Source organism: Salvelinus sp. IW2-2015, linkage group LG18 (genome assembly GCF_002910315.2).
Source record: "Salvelinus sp. IW2-2015 linkage group LG18, ASM291031v2, whole genome shotgun sequence".
Lineage (NCBI taxonomy): Eukaryota > Metazoa > Chordata > Actinopteri > Salmoniformes > Salmonidae > Salvelinus > Salvelinus sp. IW2-2015.
In genome coordinates, this window is record NC_036858.1 from 28,335,660 (window position 1) to 28,358,152 (window position 22,493).

General features: G+C 43.0%; 1 protein-coding gene across 1 annotated transcript in view; it reads right to left on the bottom strand.

Moving 5' to 3' along the window:
- Positions 1-22,493, bottom strand: part of LOC111977737 (TATA-binding protein-associated factor 172) — a 63,387-nt gene that overhangs the window by 27,046 nt on the left and 13,848 nt on the right. Inside the window, exons 19-26 of the mRNA XM_024007313.2 lie at positions 21,070-21,273; positions 12,076-12,252; positions 6,667-6,910; positions 3,808-3,992; positions 3,576-3,732; positions 3,148-3,257; positions 2,471-2,672; positions 1,793-1,941 (exon numbers count right to left, since the gene is read on the bottom strand). Of these exons, the coding sequence (XP_023863081.1) occupies positions 1,793-1,941; positions 2,471-2,672; positions 3,148-3,257; positions 3,576-3,732; positions 3,808-3,992; positions 6,667-6,910; positions 12,076-12,252; positions 21,070-21,273 (1,428 nt within the window). The remainder of the gene's footprint in view (positions 1-1,792; positions 1,942-2,470; positions 2,673-3,147; positions 3,258-3,575; positions 3,733-3,807; positions 3,993-6,666; positions 6,911-12,075; positions 12,253-21,069; positions 21,274-22,493) is intronic.

Genomic DNA, 22,493 nt, shown 5'->3' on the forward strand with positions numbered 1-22,493 from the left:
TTTACTATTTTCTACATTGTAGAATAACAGTTAAGACATTAAAACGATGAAATAACACAATCAAGTAGTAACCACAACAAAAAAAAAAGTGTTAAATATATTTGAGATTCTTCAAAGTAGCCACCCTTTGCCTTGATAGCTTTGCACCCTCTTGGCATTCTCTCAACCAGCTTCATGATTGTCACCTGGAAATAATTAAAATTAAACAGGTGTGCCTTGTTTAACAAAAAACATTTGTGGAATTTCTTTCCTTAATYCGTTTGAGCCAATTAGTTGTTTTATGACAAGGTAGGGGTGGTATAAAGAAGATAGCCCTATTTGGTAAAAGACCAAGTCCATATTATGCCAAGCACAGCTCAAATAATGTCTTAAAGGATGGACTTAAGGTCAGTCAATCTGGAAAATTACAAGAACTTTGAAAGTTTCTTCAAGTAGTCGCAAAAACCATCAAGCACTATGATGAAACTGGCGCTCATGAGGACCGCCACAGGAAAGGAAGACCCAGCGTTACCTCTGCTGCAGAGGATAAGTTCATTAGTTACCAGCAATTAACTGCACCTCAGATTGTAGCCCAAATAAATGATTCAGAGTTCAAGTAACAGATCTCAACATCAACTGTTCAGAGGAGACTGTGTGAATCAGGCCTTCATGGTRYAATTGCTGCAAAGAAACCACTACTATAGGACACCAATAAGAAGAGACTTGATTGGGCCAAGAAGCACAAGCAATGGACATTAGACCGGTGGAAATCTGTCCTTTGGTCTGAGTGCAAATTAGAAATGTTTGGTTCCAACCGCCGTGTCTTTATATGACGCATAGTAGGTGAATGGATGTTCTCCACATGTGTGGTTCCCACCGTGACGCATGGAGGTGGTGCTTTCCTGGTCACACTGCTAGTGATTTATTTAGAATTCAAGGCACACTTAAACAGCATGGATATCATAGCATTCTGCAGCGATACACCATCCCATCTGGTTTGCACTTAGTGGGACTATCATTTGTTTTTCAACAGGAAAATTTACCAATACACCTCCAGTCTGTAAGGTATATTTTACCAATAAGGAGAGTGATGAGTGCTGCATCAGATGACCTGGCTTCCACAAACACCCGACCTCAACCCGATTGAGTTTGGGATGAGTTGGACCCCAGAGTGGAGGAWAAGCAGCCAACAAGTGCTCAGTATATGTGGGAACTTCTTAAAGACAGTTGGAAAAGCATTCCAGGTGACTACCTCGAAGCTGGTTGAATGTCAAGAGTGTGCAAAACTGTCAAGGCAAAGGGTGGCTACTTCAAAGAATCTCAAATATATTTTGATTTGTTTAACACTATTTTGGTTACGACATGATTCCATACGTCTTCACTATTATTCTGTAATTTAGAAAATAGTAAAAAAATAAAAACCCTTGATTAGGTGTCCAAACCTTCGACTGGTACTGTATGTAAATGTGATCTGTTTTTTATTTGCATACATTTCTAAAGCTGTTAATGCATTGTCATTATGGGGTATTGTGTGTAGATTGATGACAAAAATAAATAAAACATGTAGTCCATTTTAGAATAAGACTAACGTAATAAAATGTGGAAAAAGTCAAGGGGTCTGAATACTTTCCGAATGCACTGTATACAGCAGATCAAGTGAATGTTTGAAATTAACTACATTGCGTCGGACTGTGCAGAATCACAAATCACCTGGCATCCCCAAAAAAGCAAATAACTACTCCTAAATAAATACTTGCTCAAACAAATCTCCTTACACAAACCAATGCACAACAGTCGGTATGTTTGTGTTTACCTCCAGGGGTAGCAAGCGGATGAGGGTGGCGAAGCACTGCGTGGCCATGAAACGGACGCTGTCACTGGGGTCACTCATGCGGCCCAGCACCGGCACCACCAGCAGCACAATGTATGGCACGATGTCCACATCCAACTGCTCCATCACACCTGCGGGGGCCAAGGGGTCAAGGACAACAAACCACACGACAATGACACCCTGGTGTCATTATACCCATAGTGAACCCCGAACACTTTCAGTTACATCAGGTCTTGGGTGGTCATGGGTTCGATTGCCGCTGGGGTCACATTTACTTGAAGTGTATGCACTCAATGTACTGTTAGTCACTTTCGATGAAAGTAGGGCCAAGTATACCAGTGTCGCAATACCCATGGCAAAAATGAATACACAAAGCAAAACCCAACTCTTTGGTCCGTTAAAAAAATAAGGGTGACTCAATAACAATGTTTGTTTCCAACAGAGCTCTTTTCCTAAAGAAGTTAACTCCGCTTCGTGTTTTGTTTCCTTGCCACGATACTAACCAGAATCGCGATACTGGTATCGRCCCGGCCCTAGATAAGCGTCTACTAAATGGCATATAATATTCCAACCTTGTTTATTAAAAAAATCATATTGGTAGGTTGCCCATACATATAGTATGGGATCATGTCTAACTGCGTGACAGCGTATGAAAGATACAGGCCATGGCCTCGATGGCCCCCTCCTGCTTAGTGCTGTCCTCGATGCACCCTAGCCATGGAAGCACACGCTCCAGGAACAGGTGCATGGTCTCCATGGTAGCGATCTTACTGAGCACGCCCACGCAGCGCGCCGCCATGTGACGAACGGCCGTGTACGGATGCTGCAGACAGGTGAACAGGTGGGGCAGGTGCTCCAACAACTGAAATACACAGAGGGGGAGAAATGACCATTAAAATCAAWTTTTTMGGGGTCACATACACATGGTTAGCAGATGCTATTGCGAGTGTAGCGAAATGCAAACAATACATTAAATGCATTCAAAATATCAGTTTCTGATGTTTCCATGTCAAAGTCTTCTGCGAGACAAAGCCAAGTGGCTGGCCACCTGTTTTGTAGATCAATRTCTATGGCACAATCCAAAACACCACCACGTTATTTCCAGATACTGGTGCTCTTCACCATTCATTTGGCCTTGATATAGTTAGAACTACACAGCAGATGGAAAGGGATGTACACTCATCTTGAAAGACTAATTTTGAGGTCTGAAAACAAGTTTTGTAATTTCCCTTTTAATGAAGACAAGAACTTTGATAAGTCCATCTTCCACTGTGGTTTGGTAAKTAGTGGTGGCTAAGTGGCGTTTCTACTGGGGAGACTCCTGCATGTTCTATTACCAGAGGTTTGAGCTCGGGGGCCATGGCCCCAGCAGTGACCTCTAGGACCTGCAGTGAGTTGACCAGWTCCTGGGCCGCAGCATCCCCCCTCTCCATCTGGAGCTTCCAATCTACAACACCAAAGAGATAAATATACATCAATATCTCTTCATTGATGATGCACACAAGAGTTATATGAAGACGCCAATCTAGCTGTGGACAGCGGGTAGCAAACAGCAATACATCTGGGTCATTATGCACCAAATGGACTGAAACAGGAAGGGCTACCTGTACTTGTCAATAAGAAATGCTCGTTTTCAGTGTGCGTTTTGAAAGGTTTTCCTACAGTGATCCCAATGAACATAACCCATATGATCTAACTGTAAGGTCGCTCTGGATAAGAGAGTCTGCTAAATGACTAAAATGTCAATCTAATGAGTGTAGCATACCTATGCCTTCATTGTCCTCCACCACAGCCCTCAGAGGTCCCACCATGGACTCCCACAGGTAGGGCAGTGACCCTGTCAGCTCCTGGCCAAAGTGCCTGGCAACCGTCATCAGAGAGAACTCGGCGCCTCTTCTCTGGACGAGACTGTTTTTTTTATTCTGAAYCAGTAAAAAATAATTAAAAACAGTCACAGGTAAATGTTCAGGTAACTGTTCACGCCCTCTGTCACCCACCTCATCGGTGTCTGTGGTGATGGTGCTGCCGGGGGGCAGTTCAGTGGTGGGTGTCTTGGGGGTTTTGGGGGTGGGGCCCCTTTTGCTGGTGATGGCAAATGCTGCCCTCTGGTGGCGGTACAGGGTGATGATGCCCTTGGTCTTATTGACCACGTGGTGCATGCATTCTTTTTCCGACATTCCAGCTAGGAATGGTAGAGAAAACAGCAAAGTGAGTAATAGGTTTTTATGTAAGAGAGAACCCTTTTCAGGCAGCTTCTACATCGTTAGGGTTTAATCTGGGTTGTGTTCATCATTTACTGAAACAGGATGGGACTACAAGAAGAGTTTGTTCTAAAACCATTATTTGGTCAACAGTAATAGCCTATGCATCATGTTGATTCCTGCTATGAAAGTATCTGCCCTTCTCCGTTTCGGCTGCTGTGTGAGCGAGCCACTCACTCCTCCCACTGTGCGAATGGCGGGAGTGCATTCAGATAAGCACAAGCATATGACCGTTGCTCAAAATGCAATTGAAGGGAAATTGTTTTCAAACAAACTACTCGTTCTACTTACTGAGAGGAGGAGAGTCGCAGCTTTTATTTCTCACCTCTCAATATTGAGTTCATGGTACCACTTTACAACCGGCGTAAGCTATGTAGTATGGTTTTGATGCGCCCACGGAGCGGCGCTGGGCAGAGCACGCCCTTGTCGCCGATTAGGCCAACATCAAGTAGCCTAGGCCTAGCACTGTTTTGTAGGACATGACAATTACTGATTGATTAATCAATTAGCCAACATGGCTATCGAGCAACAAGATCATAGAGTTTACAATCTAGCTAAGTGTTAAGAGTTCACACTTCCTCAGGTGATGAATAATATTACAGGACTCCAGACTAACATTTTCCCATTTGGTGGCACCTGCCCATGATTTGTTTGCACCAATTATATTTCGTTTTTTTACATTGCCACACTAGACAATTTGTATCATCTTATAAAGTCAGTGCTTTATTCAAATATGTAATATACTAGTGAGATGTTATTCAATAATTTAGTTATTGCATCAGGCATTTGGGCTGTGTGTTTTATTTTAATGTTAAAATAGAGCTCCAGAATGGTCTGATTTATTCATATTTTTTCCCAATATAGATCGCCTGCATCTTTGTGTACAAATATCGTAGGCAAAAATGTATCACCCGAGTAAGTGTAAACTCAAAACACATCAGCTAAATCGCAAACTCTAAACATAATACCCACTGCTAGCAGCCATGCATTAATCTAACAGTAACTGTAAAGTCCCAAAAAACGTTGCAGTTGTAGCCTCCCGCCCAATGAGGCCCACGCAAATCACCAATGCGCATTTCGCATGTGCTGCATCTTAAAACCATATCAAATATCTTGGTTATAAAATAGTAGCTATTGAGCTCAAAATGTAGAGCTCATAAATAAATTATACCTACAGAAAACCGCCTCTTCAACTAAGTCAATTTGATTTATTTTTTTAAACATACAAAATCAGAACACTTTTCTTCCTCCCCTGGAGCATTTTTRCCCCCCGGGAAAGGAGAGGCTCGCGTGACACAGCAGCAGACCCCAGAGAAAACAGCTACAGGTAGACGCTTTCATTACATGAATCACAAGGATAATGTACTTTACCGTTTGAACAAATCATGGTTTTAGCCTTCTAAAATATGTTTTACAATTTGAGTGAGTAAATAGCAAAACCTGATCATTACAACAATTACAAATACAGCATCAGTCAAAAGTTGACACCTACTCATTCAAGGGTTTCTTAATTTTTTATTATGTTCTACATTGTAGAATGGTGAAGTCAAAACTATGAAACAACACCTGGAATCATGTAGTAACCAGTGTTAAATCAAAATCTATTTGATATTGTTCAAAGAAGCCACCCTTTGAACAATATGTCATCAAGGCAAAGGGTGGCTACTTCGAAGAATCTCAAATATATTTAAATTTGTTTAACACTTTCTTACTACAAGATTCCATWTGTCTTCACTATTATTCTATAATGTAGAAAATAGTCAAAATAAAGAAACCCTGGAATGCGTAGATGGCCAAACTTTTGGCTGGTACTGTACATATAGTGCATTTGGAAAAGTATTCAGACCTTGACTTTTTCCACATCTCGTTACAGCCTTATTTCTAAAGTGGATTAAATTGTTTTGTTTCCCCAATCTACACACAATACCCCCATAATGACAAAACAAAAACTGGATGAGACATTTTTAGCAAATTTATGTACTGCCAAATTCTCTAAAATTATGTTGGGGGCAGCATATGGTAGAGAAATGACCATTCAATTCCCTGGCAACAGCTCTGGTGGACATTCCTGCAGTCAGCATGTCAATTGCACGCCCTCAACTTCAGACATCTGTGGCATTGTGTTGTGTGACACAACTGTGACACTACTTTAGAGTAGCCTTTTATTATCCCCAGCACAAGGTGCACCTGTGTAATGATCATGCTGTTTAATCAGATTCCTGACATGCCACACCTGTCAGGTGGATGGATTATCTTGGCAAAGGAGAAATGCTCACTAACAGGGATGTAAACAAATTTGTGCACAAAATTTAAGAGAAATAAGCTTTGTGCATATGCAACATTTCTGGGATCTTAAATTTCAGGGCTTGAAAGATGGGACAAAGATGTTGCACAGTGCTTCCAAATTAYAACTCCAGGTCGCACAGCAAAATTATTCTTTGCATACGTGACCAAAAACTGGTCGCACTTCAGAGCCCTGCCTGCCGCTACTGGAAAGTATGCCCAACTGTCCACACATTTGTATTGTTATCGAGAAAAATTAATACATTTATCGCAATATGACMGTCTATATCACCCAGATCTACCATCCCATACCTTTAGCAGTCTCCTGAGTCGTGGACACCGGACAYGCCGAGGAGGGCGTGAGCAGGGGGTCCACGCAGACCGATGAACACAGGTTCTTGACGATCTTGGAATTGGGACATGGCTGCCTACCAGCACACTGCTGCAGCAGCTTCGCAATGAAGGAGGCGGCATAGCCCTGCACCAGGGTATTCTCCTCCCGCTTAGCCGCCTCCATCAGAGGACGCACCACCGGGTTCAGCTTGTCTGGCAGCGCCTGCAAGTTGGGATGAGAGAAAACAAAGTGTGTTATTGGACTAGCCCAGTCCATTTGGTGCCTAATTAACACAAGACAGATTTATAACGCGGTACATTCCTGTTTCCATATGATACCAAGAACATTTCCGGCGGTGTTTCCATTAGCCGGTAAGTCGGCTTTTGTCAGATTTTCTTTTTTTTAAACAATTCCCAGACGGTCAATTGGTAATTTTTTTAAATAATTAACTATCCCATAGTGAATTAATGCATTTCATCCCATTCATTTATTGAAATACCAGTCAATTTTGCACAAGAGATGCTGCTACAGCACAAACAGTTTGTTGCTACTGGAGTGAAACGTACCTTAATAAGGCCAATCATTGCACAACAATTCTAAAGGCAATCGTGTGTAAAAAAGAAACATGGCTATGATTAAGAGCTAGATAAAAAAATTCTCAACTGGTAAATTTAAGCGTGCTTCCCTTCGCAATTCAAGTGCATAGGCAAATAAACAAGCTTCAACTGTCACACCACTTTGCAATGAGCTGGAGACAGTATGAATTTTGAAACCTACACTTGTTTGAAACCTGAACGTTTTACCACGAGGCATGTCTTATCTTGCTTCMAATTAGCCTAGCCAAAATCTAACCAAACTTGCAGGCAATTGTTTTATAAAGACTCCCATATACCATTGAAACAAGTAGCCTTTTTCCCCCGCTCATTCTATTGGTTTTCAAAAATCAACCTTCATTGTCCAAGAGACAAAGGCACAATCCTAGCCATATTAGCAACCCATGCTACGTGTTGCATATTTAGAGATCTTTTAGAAAGAGGGGATATTGTCATCTGTTAAATGAAACCCCTCACAAATTGTGTTTTCCCCGCTAATTGCATTACGTAACGAAGATTTGCACGTAGCCTAATGCCTTGTGCGCTTATGTGAAGAAACTGTTTAGCAACATTAAGCTAAACCGTTCTGATTTGTTGCATTTGTAGCTTTTTTCCCCCACGTTTTTGGGATGTAGCCTAGGCCTAATGGTTGTATGAATTTGGGATCTATCATCCCAAATGTCTCTGAGTCTGTTTGGAATATGCCATTTCACACAGAAAGGACAAGCTGACCAATAGACTATGTAAACTTTCCTACTATCAAATCATATTTTATTGGTCACACATATTTAGCAGTTAAGGAGAAATGCTTGTCCCTAGCTCCAACAGTGCAGTAGTATCTAACAATTCACAAATTWAGAAACAAATATTGGGCCAAGCACTGTCGGAGTGGCATTGACTAAATACACTAGAATACAGTATATACACACACACACGAGTAAAGCAGTATATAAACATTATAAAAAGTAGTCAGTGATTCCATGTATATACTGTAGGGCAGCAGCTTTTAAGGTGCAGGGTTGAGTAGCCGGGTGGTAGCCGGCTCTTCAGTCGGATGGCCTTGAGATAGACGCTGTTTTTCCAGTCTCTCAGTCCAAGCATTGATGCACCTGTACTGACCTCGCCTTCCGGATGATAGCGGGGTAAAAACAGGCCATGGCTCATGTGGTTGAAATCCTTGATGAGCTTTTTGGCCTTCCTGTGACATCAGGTGCTGTAGGTGTCCTGGAGGGCAGGCAGTGCCCCCGGTGATGCATTGGGCAGACCACACCACTCAGAAGAGCCTTGTGGTTGCAGGCCCTACCAGGCGATGATACAGCCCGACAGGATGCTCTCAATTGTGCATGTGTAAAAGTATGAGGGTTTTAGGGGCCAAGCCAAATTTCTTCAGCTGTTGCGCCTTCACCACACTGTCTGTGTGGGTGGACCATTTCAGATTGTCTGTGATGTGGTCACCGAGGAACTTGAAGCTTTCCACCTTCTCCACTGCGGTCCTGTCGATGTGGATAGGGCCGTGCTCCCTCAGCTGTTTCCTGAACTCCTCGATCAGCTCCTTCGTTTTGTTGACAGAGGTTATTTTCCTTGCCCCAATCTGCCAGGGCCCTTACGTCCTCCCTGTAGGCTGATGTCATTGATGGTAATCTGGCCTACTACTGTTGTGTCATCTGCCAACTTGATTGAGTTGGAGGCATCCGTGGCCATGCAGTCATGGGTGAARAGGGAGTACAGGGCCCAGTTGCACAGGGCGGGGTTTAGACTCAGGGCCCAGAGCTTAATGAGGAGCTTGGAGGGTACTATGGTGTTGAAGGCTGAGCTATAATCAATGAACATTCTAACGTAGGTATTCCTCAGATGGGATAGGGCAGTGTGCAGTGCGATGGCATCTGTTGATCTATTGGGGCTGTAAGAAAATGTAAGTGGGTCTAGGGTGATCCTTAACTAGCTTCAAAGCACTTCATGATGACAGAAGTGAGTGCTACGTGGCAAGTCATTCAATTCAGTAACCTTTGCTTTCTTGGGTACAGGAACAGTGGTGGACATCTTGAAGCAAGTGGGGATAGCCGACTGGGATAGGGAGAMATTGAATATGTCCGTACACAATCCAGCCAACTGTTCTGCACATTCTCTGAGGATGCGGCTAGCGATGCCGTCTGGGCCGGCAGCCTTGCGAGGGTTAACACGCTTAAATGTCTTACTCATGTCGGCCATGGAGAACGAGAGCCCACAGTCCTTGGGAGCAGGCCGCGTCGGAGGCAATGTGTGATCCTCAAAGCGGGCGAAGGATTTGATTTGAGCTTGTCTGGGATCAAGACAGTGTCCATGGCGTGGCTGGTTTTCCCTTTGTCACATACGTCTCGTGTCTGAGCCGTTGAATTGCGACTAGGTTTTGCCTGCATGATTGCCTTACGGAGGGAATAACTACACTGTTCGTATTCAACCATATATCCAGTCACCTTGCCATGGTTAAATGCGATGGTTCGCGCTTTGTTTTGTACGAATGCTGCCTTTATCCACGGTTTCTGGTTTGTGTAGGTCTTAATCTCTGTGGGAACAACAACCCCTATACACTGCCTGATGAACTCAGTCATCGTGTCCGTGTAAGCGTCAATGTTATTCTTAGAGGTTACCCGGGAAACTTATCCCAGTCCGTGTGATCAAAATGATCTTGAAGCATGGATTCCAATTGGTCAGACCAGCGTTGAATAGACCTTAGGCAGAAACTCACAGGAAGTACCCGTACCGAAGGGAGGAGCAAAATAGAGTCGATCTGATTTGCCAAAGGGAGGGCCTTGTAGGCATCTCGAAAAGGTGAGTAACAGGGATCTYGTGTTTTTCCTCAGCGAGTACTAAAGTCAATGTGTTGATAGAACTTCGGTAGCATTTTCCTCAAATGTGCTTTGTTAAAATCCCCAGCTACAATAAATGCGMCCTCAGGATGTGGTTTACAGTTTGCATAAAGTTCAGTGTAGTTCTTTGAGGGCCGTCGTGGTATCGGCTTGAGGGGGAATATACGCGGCTGTGGCTATAACCGAAGAAAGAGGTAATACGGTGGCCATTTGATTGTGAGGTATTCTAGGTCAGGTGAACAAAAGGACGTAAGTTTCTGTATGTTACCACAATCACACCATGAGTAGTTAATTATGAATCATACACTCCCGCCTTCTTCCCGGAGAGTTCTTTATTCCTGTCTGCGCGATGAACTGAGAACCCAGCTCGCTGTATGGACGGGGACAGTATATCTGTGAAACAASAGTATGTTAAAGTCCCTGATGTCTCTCTGGAAGGAGATCCAGCCCTGACCTCGTCTACTTTATTGTTCAGAGACTGAACATTAGCGAGTAATATACTCAGAAGTGGTGAATGGGGTGCCCGCCTCCACAGTCAGACTTGAAGTCCACTCCGAATACCTCTTCGCCGCCAATGGCGACTTAGAGCAGACTCTGGGATATGTTCAATTGCCCTGGGGGGTACGAACAAAGAACTAAATTTAGGAAAGTCGTATTCCTGGTCGTAAATGCGGGTGAGTTACCGCCGCTCTGATATACAAAAGTTTMTTTCCGTCTGTATGTAACAAAAAAATGTTCTGGGATAATGTAAAAAGTAATAAAAACAAAATACTGCAAAGTTGCTTAGGAGCTAGAAGCAGAGCTTCCATGTCGGTCGGCGCCAACTGTGTATGGGGGTTAGGCTAGTGAGTTTACTACGTGTTACTCATCTTGTTGGCTGTGGAAAAGTAAATGCGGACTGTTATAATAACAGCACGTGGATTTCAAGTTTAGGGCAGCAAATTTTCACCATTATAATAAAGCATTCCATGCATCCTCGCATTTGCAGACTTATGTAAGACAGTCAATTTAGGCTAATATAAAACAAACGTTTGCAAAAAAATAAACTGTTCAATGCAGTGTGTAGTGGCATAGAGTAGGCAGGCTATAGCAAAGGAAAATGTTGGCCTTTCATTAACACATTTCATGCAATTCTACTACATTTTATATGACTGGAGACAGTACCAGAATCTTTTAATACCAAAAAATAATAAAATAAAAACACAGGGTAGCCTACAAAATGAGACAAATCAACACAGTGATATCCATCTAACCTGGAGAGAATTATTGGCCAGACCCAATGGTATCCCCGTTGAGTATGCATAGCCTATGCTCTTCACTGGGCTCAATAAGACAGGGTACTTTTAACTCAAGTTGAGTGAAAAAAAMAAAAAATAAAGTGGAAACCATTCCGCTTTCCAGACTTCCGCCGTGTTTGTATTTTAAATATTGCTATATACACTTGGCTGGGTCTCTGCTTTGCAAGGACAGTCGCAACTGGACAGTCGATTTTAGAGCTGTAATTTAATGTATTTTTCGTTGTGCGCCCTTCTGACTGTAGACTATGCGATTTAAAACAAAAAGCTAACGATCCTGTGGCCAAATCATGACTTCTGCTGTAGTGTCCTATTGGGAATGAATGAGTTTATTTATCCCCTAGTCTTATGGACTCAATGCCTACGTATTCTAACATCTTCAAATTTCTCATCAGAATTGGGTAAAAATGACACCATTGCATGTTCTGTTAAGATGAATTACCATAAACTAAATGTGATTTCTGGCATTCTGAGCACTGTGGGTGGAAGCCCTAATCAGGTTGTACAACCATTACATATGGATCCGGAAAATGTGTTAAAAAGCCCAGTAAATTTAAAATGCTGCCGGTCAAAAGTCCGGAAACCCTGATCTCTGTATACGGTATCGCTCATGTTGCCGGTATCAGCAGTATTGTCGACACACCCATCCCTACCTGCAAGTTGACCACGGCGCAGGCGGTGAACATGTGGACTCGCAGGTGCAGCTGCTGCCACTCCACACTGGTCTCGTCCACTGTGGACTGGGTCTGCTGACGCTTGCCATCCAGTGGCTGAAACTGTTTGGACTTCATGTTCAGACCCACGGTGGACTCGGTGAAGATGGTGGTCACCTATAGAGATCGAGGGAAGAGCAAAGGATGGAGAAGAGTAGTAACATTCATGGGTTTGTCATAGTTCTATAAAAGGGAGTTTAGCCTCTATTAACCTCAATAGGGTCTATAGTCCTATTCCATTTCGAATCCTGGGGTTTAGGGAAATGGAACTGACGAAGTCTGATAGAGAATGGACGGACTGAGGCAAATAAAATGAATCACCTTACAAAACAATCTTTCAAGAACCAAAATGGATGGGAAAATGTAATTTTATACAACATGAATGTAATGACTACAGAGTCCAACTTTGATGCTACATTTAATCTGTATTGAGAATGTGGCCAGTGAATCAATAGACTGCATTCAGAAAGTATTTAAACACCTTTCTTTTTCCACTTACATTACAGCCCATTTTCCAAAATGGATTAAATTACTTTCCCTCAATCTACACAATAACAAAGCGAAAGCAGGTTTATTTATGTGTGTGCAAATCTATTAAAAATTAAACAAATACCTTCACATAAGTATTCAGACCATTTGCTATAATACTCAAAATTGAGCTCAGGTGCATCCTGTTTCCATCGATCATCCTTGAGATGTTTCTACAACTTGGTGTCCACCTGTGGTAAATTCAAATGATTGGACATGATTTGGAAAAGTACACCTGTCTATATAAGGTCCCACAGTTGACAGTACATGTCAGAGCAAAAACCAAGCCATGCGGTCAAAGGAATTGTCCGTAGAGCTCCGAGACAGAATTGTGTCAAGACACAGATCTGGGGAAGGGTACCAAAACATTTCTACAGCATTGGAGGTCCCCAAGAACACATATGCCTCCATCAATCTTAAAATGGAAGAAGTTAGGAACCACCAAGACTCGTCCAAGAGCTGGCCATACGGTCAAACTTAGCAATCAGGGAGGTGACCAAGAACCCAATGGTCACTCTGACAGAGCACCAGAGTTCCTCTGGAGATGGGAGAACCTTCCAGAAGGACATCTCTGCAGCCTTCCACCAATCAGGCCTTTATGGTAGAGCGGCCAGACGGAAGCCACTCCTCAGTAAAAAAGGCACATGACAGCCCGCTTGAAGTTTGCTAAAAGGCACCCAAAGACTAATCAGACCATGAGAAACAAGATTCTCTGGTCTGATTAAACCAAGATTGAACTCTTTGGCCTGAATTCCAAGTGTCACGTCTTGAGGAAACCTGGCACCATCCCTATGGTGAATCATGGTGGTGGCAGAATCATGCTGTGGGGATGGTTTTTCAGCAGCAGGGACTGGGAGWCTAGTCACGATCGAAGCAAAGTACAGAGAGATACTTGATGAAAACCTGCTCCAGACCGCTCAGGGACCTCAGACTGGGGCAAAGGTTCACCTTTCAACAGGACAACGTAGAAGTGGTTTCGGGACAAGTCTCTGAATGTTCTTGAGTGGCCCAGCCAGAGCCCGGACTTGAACATCTCTGGAGAGACCTGAAAATAGCTGTGCAGCGACACTGCCCATCCAACCGGATAGAGCTTAAGAAGATCTGCAGAGAAATGGGAGAAGCTCCCCAAATACAGGTGTGCCAAGCTTGTAGTGTCATACCCAAGAAGACTCGAGGCTGGAATCGCTGCGTCAAAGTACTGAGTAAAGGGTCTGAATACTCATGTAAATGTGCTAGTTACACAGCCCGCAGAATCATGCTCAGATCACATGAAGAATTTGCGAGTCAAGTTTTGAAAAACGTATGTTATTCAAATTAAAAGCCCAATGAATACTTGCCTTTGTGTAATGATAACTCCAAAATAAATGTCCCACATGCGGTTGAAAGCACGTATAAATAACTGCACGAGGACAGACAGTGACAAATAGTAGCTAGCTAGAAATTGAGCAAAAATGAGTTCAAAGAAAAAGGATAGCCAATGAACGTAGGGTGTTCCAGCAAGAGGACATCGAAATATTTATTTGAGGTATCAGTGAAAGCTGTGTGCAGAGAGCATCCATGTCTTGAAAGACTACAACTTGTCCCGACACTTCCAGACAAAGCGTGCAGAAAAATAGCAATAATGTCTTCAGAGCAGAGGGCAAGTGCATCGAAAGAGTTGCAAAAGCAGCAAGGACTTAACAAAACTGCATTCAGCAAACAGAATTGCGAGAGCTAGCTATGTACTGTCCCACAAAATTGCTAAACATAGCAAGCCAGTCGCTGAGGGCAAATTCATTAAAGAATGTTTGACTCTGCCKCGACAAGAAAGCAGCCGTTTGAAAATGTTTCCCCTGTCAAGATGAACAGTGACACAGTGGGTTAGGACATTGCAAAGAATATGGAACAGTTGAAAGACTAACAGATTTCACCTATTTATCCTTGACCCTGGATGAAAGCAGTGATGCACGTGACACTGCGCAGTTGTTGATATTCTTGCGAGGCATAACCCCAGATATCTTAATTACAGATGAGCTTGCACAGGGAAATATTTGAGGTGGTTAATAAGTGTGTGGCAAAGCTGGGACTGAGTTTTGAAATGTTATCCAGTGTGACCACTGATAGGTGTCCAAATTTGATAGGAAAAAAACGTTGGCCTTTTCAAATGGATACAAGATTAAGTAGCTGAGCTGAACCCAGATCAGAAAAGTAWTTTCCTGCATTGCATTATTCATCAGCTGCTCTGTAAATGTGTTCTGAAAATGAGCCATGTTGTGGATACAGTCTAAAGTTGGACGAGACAGTTGGGTTATGCAGATCTCCCCTACCACACAAATGTGAGATGGCGGAGTTTGGGAAAGGTGCTTAAAAAGGGTGTGGGACCTGAAGTCGGAGATTGGTAAGTTTTTGCAAATGAAAGGAAAATGTGGATTTCACTCAACTGCAAGATAAAGAATGGTTGGCTGATTTTGCCTTCACCGTGGACATCATGGCCCTCATGAATTAACTGAATTCCAAACAAGGGAAGGGCCTTTTTGCACATCGGATGTACAGCCTTCAAGAGAAAATTACTCCTGACCCGCCAAGTAGAAGCCAACAATCTCACCCACCTTCCGACACTAGTCTGTTCCCTATCAGATGACCAGCGGGAGAAGTATTCAATCGCTGCTGAGTGCTTTGAGCAAACGGTGAGTTCTCGTCATTGAGGATTTCAAAGTGTTAGAAAATAACATGCAATTGGTTTCCCTCTCCCTTCACCTTCAATGTGGATAACACTCCCACTGACCTGCAACTTGAGTTTATCAATCTTCAGTCTGACTGTTTTGAATAGTTCTCCAATCACTATGTCACTGACGAGGTTCTATGCATCTCGATGAACAAAACTTTCCAAAGAGTCATGCTCAGAAGATGTTTGTACTGTTTGGATCAACATCTGTATATGGACATACATTTTCAGTGATGAAACAACAAGGCACAGATCATCTTCTATGTACTCACCTCTCAGCAATCCTGCGCATAGTGACATCAGAAACTATACKCGACTTCGCTGCTCTAGTCAATGCCCATCAAAGACTTCACTCCTCACACTGATTGAGTAGTATAAATGTAATGTTGAGCTCTCGTGTTTTTGTGCATACCCGTTAACAAGAGTTCTATCCGAGGTGCTGAATGCAGTGTACTTTTCCCTCCGTGTAGTTCATTGCATTTTTAATAATGAAAATACCTACCAAAAGGAGAACATGGATGTGGTTTATTTCTGTGCATGTTATAAAAGTAGCATATCTGGATGTGATTTACAGTAGATAATCAGTCAGTCATACACATGATGTATAATCCTGTAATATGATTCTGGCCCGCGATGGCAAAAATATATTCCAATGTCGCCCTCCATGGAAAATAATTGCCCAGGCCTACATATTTGCAAACATTTCTAAAGCACTGTTTTTGCTTTGTCATTATGGGTAGTGTGTAGATTGATGAGAAATATTATGATTTATTTAACATACATTTTAGAAGGCTATAATGTAACAAATGTGGAAAGAGTGAAGGGGTCTGAATACTTTCTGAATGCACTGTAACCAATGTGGTTGAAACATGGGAGTACGCTTCACTAAATTTAATAAAAAGCGCCAGATCGATTGTCAAGTCTGTACAGTAGGGGGCCGTTCATTCGCCATTTGTTCACATGGTGTGTTAGAGACCACCCGCCCGCCGGTGGGTGGGGAAAGCCACTGTTTMGAGCGTCAGCCACACCCCACAACCAGCATTGCAGGCTGCAGCAAGCTAGGCTCCAAGGCTACGCCCACACCGGAGGCCACTCAGCCTTGTTAGGCTGCAACGCACCTGGGAAATTTAAGGTGCTGCTTGAGTTCAGCACGGGAGAGCTCCTAGCTGGACACCAGAGGCTGATCTCTACAGATATTTGTTTGAAGCCCTGGACATTGTGTTCCACAGGAAGTAGTGACTGGGCAACAAGTGAAGCTGGTAAGCAGACCAACTAGTATAACTAAAGGTTATACTCCCGCGTGTTGGACTTGTCATTGTTGCTTTCCTACCAGCCACGCCTAGCGAGTCGTTACAACATGTAGAATCTGTTTGTACTRGGATTGCAAATTACGCCAGACACTCGACAATCCTACTGGTCTGTCCATAGCTTTAGTATTAGCAGCAACCTTCTCCTAGGCTAGGTTTGTTTTTTGCTCCCAACCAGTGGAACAGGAACGGTGATAGTGAGAAAGGACCAGACAAGAGTCAATATTATCACACTGCCATCTGTCTCTCTAACATGTCGTCACACCTTTATGACTCCGTGGCAGACAGGCACAGGGCCATGGCCTTCTACCCAGACAAGCAAACACGCCCCACAAAGCACTAGAGTAACAGAGTGCTCCTCTCAATCTTAAGTGTCATCGTCAACTTCGCTAAAAGAGAGCACAAGGTGCCGCAGTTCTGTCCAATATAATAAGTTATCCCCACTGAGCTTAAACTGAACCGTAGAGTCCTGCATTGGGWCGGATACCCACGGTTCCCTTGCACAAAAATTAGCTGGCGGATGATATGAAAACATTTTTACCCGTGGGTCGTCCCGCAGTTCAGAACAACTATACAGCAAGTCGGAAAGTGTTTTAAAAATCAAGATAAAACATTTTTACAAACCCAGGACCTGGTGTTGATAATTCAATTACGCAAGCGGTGAGGAAGACATGGCCTAGGCTACCAGCCACGTATGCAGCAGGGAACGGTCTGTTGTGTGGTGCTGAGACATTCCTAATTTGTCCATGTGCAGAGCTTATGTTTGCCCCCGCCACACAATACATTGAGTGTACAACACACTAGGAACACCTGCTCTTTCCATGAGACTGACCAGATGAATGCTATGATCCCTTATTGATGTCACATGTTAAATCCCCTTCAATCAGCGTAGATGAAGGGGAGACAAGTTAAAGGATTTATAAGCATCGAGACATGGATTGTGTATGTGTGCCATTCAGAGGGTGAATGGGCAATACCTTTTTTTTCCTTCTTTAAAAAAAAAAAAGAAGCTTTTTGACGGGGTATGATAGTAAGTGCCAGGCGCGTCAAGAACTGCAACGCTGCTGCTGGGTTCCCCCCCCACACACACACACGTTTCCCGTGAGTATCAAGAATAGTCAACCACCCAAAGGACATCCATACCTTTCATTTCAGTGATTAGCGAGCTGTACTCAGTAGAGGTCGACCGATTATGATTTTTCAACGCCGACACCGATTATTGGAGGGCCAAAAAAAAGCCGATACCGATTAAATCGGCCGATTTTTTTACATTTATTTGTAATGACAATTACAACAATAGTGAATGAACACTTATTTTAACTTAATATAATACATCAATAAAATCAATTTAGCCTCAAATAAATAATGAAACATGTTCAATTTGGTTTAAATAATGCAAAAACAAAGAGTTGGAGAAGAAAGTAAAAGTGCAATATGTGCCATGTAAGAGAGCTAACGTTTAAGTTCCGTGCTCAGAACATATGAAAGCTGGTGGTTCCTTTTAACATGAGTCTTCAATATTCCCAGGTAAMAAGTTGTAGTTATTATAGMAATTATAGGACTATTTCTCTCTATACYATTTGTATATCATATACCTTTGACTATTGGATGTTCTTATAGGCACTTTAGTATTGCCAGTGTAACAGTATAGCTTCCATCCCTCTCCTCGRCGCTACCTGGGCTCGAACCAGGAACACATCGACAACAGTCACCCTCGAAGCAGCGTTACCCATGCAGAGCAAGGGGAACAACTACTCCAAGTCTCAGAGCGAGTGACGTTTGAAACGCTATTAGCGTGCACCCCGCTAACTAGCTAGCCATTTCACATCGGTTACACCAGCCTAATCTCGGGAGTTGATAGGCTTGAAGTCAAACAAGAGCTGCTGGCAAAACGCACGAAAGTGCTGTTTGAATGAATGKTTACGAGCCTGCTGGTGCCTACCGTCGCTCAGTCAGACTGCTCTATCAAATCATAGACTTAATTATAACATAATAACACACAGAAATACGAGCCTTAGGTCATTAATATGGTCAAATCCGGAAACTATCATCTCGAAAACAAAACGTTTATTCTTTCAGTGAAATACGGAACCGTTCCGTATTTTATCTAACGGGTGGCATCCATAAGTCTAAATATTCCTGTTACATTGCACAACCTTCAATGTTGTCATAATTACGTAAAAGTCTGGCAAATTAGTTTGCAATGAGCCAGGCGGCCCAAACTGTTGCATATACCCTGACTCTGTGTGCAATGAACGCAAGAGAAGTGACACAATTTCACCTGGTTAATATTGCCTGCTAACCTGGATTTCTTTGAGCTAAATATGCAGTTTTAAAAATATATACTTCTGTGTATTGATTTTAAGAAAGGTTTTGATGTTTATGGTTAGGTACACGGAGCAACGACAGTCCTTTTAAATCGCGAATGTGCACCGCATCGATTATATGCAACGCAGGACACGCTAGATAAACTAGTAATATCAACCATGTATAATTATAACTAGTGATTATGATTGATTGTTTTTTTATAAGATAAGTTTAATGCTAGCTAGCAACTTACCTTGGCTTGGCTTCTTACTGCATTCGCGTAACAGGCAGGCTCTTCGTGAGGCAGGTGGTTAGTGGTTGCAAGATTGAATCCCTGAGCTGACAAGGTAAAAATCTGTCGTTCTGCCCCTGAACAAGGCAGTTAACCCACCGTTCCTAGGCCGTCATTGAAAATAAGAATGTGTTCTTTAACTGACTTGCCTAGTTAAATTAAGGAGTAAAAAAAAAAAAAATAGGCATCCAAAAATACCGATTGTTATGAAAACTTGAAATCGGCCATTCCGATTAATCTGTCGACCTCTAGTACAGTCAAGAAACTGTATGAATGTAGACAGTGGTGTAAAGTACTTAAGTAAAGACACTTGATCTGTACTTTCCTATTTATATTGTTGGAAACTTACTTTTAGTCTACTAGATTCCTAAAGAAAATCTTACCCCATACATTTTCAATGCTTAGCAGCTTTGATATGTGCTGAGAGAAGGACAGTGTACCGTCTAGCCATACTCCCAAGTATTTGTATGAGCCGACTACCTCAAGCTCTAAATCCTCAGAGGTAGAAGCCAGGCAAGTTATTTGACAGGTCACATATCAGCTTTCGGAACAATTCTATACGGGTGGGTTGCGGAGAAAAATCTGTCCTTATGTCTGGAATCTAACTGTATACTTTACAAAAATATATAAAAACGCAACAACGATTTTACTGACTTACAGTTCACAAGGAAAATCAGTCAATTGAAATACATTTCATGGATTTCACATGACTGGGCTGGGGGTGCAGCCACTGGGGAGCCAGGCCCAGCCACTCCGAATGAGTTTTTCCCCCACAAAAAGGCTTKATTACAGACAAACAAACCCCCCCATGCATGCCAATTGCACACTTCCTCAACTTGAAACATCTGGCATCGTGCTGTGTGACAAAACTGCACATTTTAGAGTGGCCTTTTATTGTCCCCCACCTGTGTAATGATCACACTGTTTAATCAGATTCTTGCTATTCTACACCTGTCAGTTGGATGTATTATCTTCGAAAAGTAGAAGCTCACTAACAGAAACAAATTTGTGCCCAGAGTTTGAGAGAAATAAGCTTTTTGTGCATATGGAACATTTCTAGGGTCTTTAAATTTCAGATCATGAAACCAACACTTTGTTTCATATTTTTGTTCAGTATATCACATGGCAGCCAAATCCAGTGTTCAACTGACATTGTTGATTCAGTTGTTTATTGATTCAGAACAGAAATAGTTCTACTCCTGCCAGCTCAGACCTCTATAGTGCCCGATGCAGGATTCTAACCGCCGACCCTCCGGCTACAGGTCTGCCTCTAACCTCTGGGCCATCCACTGGCCACCTTCAAACTCCACGGGGTCAGTTTTTTTAGCCACACAGAATAAAAATATGAACACAACATGTAAAGTGTTGGTTAGGGCTGTTGCGGTGACCGTATTACTGCCACACTGGAAGTCACGAGTCATTAAGGCAGTCAAATCCCAGCATTTCTACAAGATAATCCATCCAACTGACAGGTGTGGCATATCAAGAAGCTGATTAAACAGCATGATCACACAGGTGCACCTTGCGCTGGAGACAATGAAAGGACACTAAAGTGTGCAGTTGTCACAACACAATGCCACAGTTGTCTCAAGTTGAGGGAGTGCGCAATTGGCATGCTGACTGCAGGAATGTCCACCAGAGCGGTTGCCAGAGAATTAAATGTTTCTCTACCATAACCTGCCTCAAATGTTGTTTTAGAGAATGTGGCAGTACGTCCAACCGGCCTCACAACCGCACCATGCTCTACCAACTGAGAGACCACTTTAGAGGACCATTATTTTATAGAGTGTTCTCACCAGTTCGCTGGCCTGGTCGATGGTGAAAACACTGCAGTTGAGGCGGTCGCGCACGTCGATCTGAGCGTCGGCCAGCAGGGAGATGAGCTGCTTACACTCGTTCTGCATGCGTGTGAAGGGAATTGCGATCTCGTCGTAGTACAGCTGCTCTGACAGGATGCCTAAGAGTCGAGGCTGGACCAAGGCTGACACCACCTGACACTCCTGAGGCGAGAAGTGGGGGGGGGGGGGTGGAGTCAATGAAACAGTTTGCGAATATACGGCTGGATATATACAGTTGGAAGTCAGAAGTTAACATACACCTTAGCCAAAAACATTTCAACTCAGTTTCACAATTCCTGACATTTAATCATAGTAAAAATGCCCAGTCTTAGGTCAGTTAGGATAACCACTTAAGAACGTGATGTGTCAGAAAAATGAGTGATTTATTTCAGCTTTTATTTCTTTCATCACATTCCTAGTGGGTCAGATGTTTACATACACTCAATTAGTATTTGGCAGCATTGCCATTAAATTGTTTAACTTGGGTCAAATGTTTCAGGTAGCCTTCCACAAGCTTCCCACAATAAGTTGGGTGAATTTTGGCCCATTCCTCCTGACAGAGCTGGTGTAACTGAGTCAGGTTTGTAGGCCTCCTTGCTCGCACACGCTTTTTCAGTTCTGCCCACAAATGTTCTATAGGATTGAGGTCAGGGCTTTGTGATGGCCACTCCAATACCTTGACTGTGTTGTCCTTAAGCTATTTTGACACAACTTTGGAAGTATGCTTGGGGTCATTGTCCATTTGGAAGACCCATTTGCGACCAAGCTTCCTGACGGATGTCTTGAGATGTTGCTTCTATATACACATATATATATATATATATATACACACACACACACACACATTTTCTTCCCTCATGATGCAATCTATTTTGTGAAGTGCACCAGTCCCTCCTGCAGCAAAGCAACCCCACAACATGATGCTGCCACCCCCATGCGTCACAGTTGGGATGGTGTTCCTCAGCTTGCAAGCCTCCCCCTTTTTTTTGTTTCATCAGACCAGAGGACATTTCTCCAAAAAGTACAATCTTTGTCCCCATGTGCAGTTGCAAACCGTAGTCTGGCTTTATGGCGGTTTTGGAGCAGTGCCTTCTTCCTTGCTGAGCGGCCTTTCAGGTTATGTCGATATAGGACTCTTTTTACTGTGGATATAGATACTTTTGTACCCGTTTCCTCCAGCATCTTAAAGGTCCTTTGCTGTTCTGGGATTGATTTGCACTTTTCGCACCAAAGTACGTTCATCTTGAGGAGACAGAACGCGTCTCCTTGCTGAGCGGTATGACGGCTGCATGGTCCCATGGTGTTCATACTTCCGTACTATTGTTTGTACAGATGAACGTGGTACCTTCAGGCATTTGGAAATTTCTCAAGGATGAACCAGA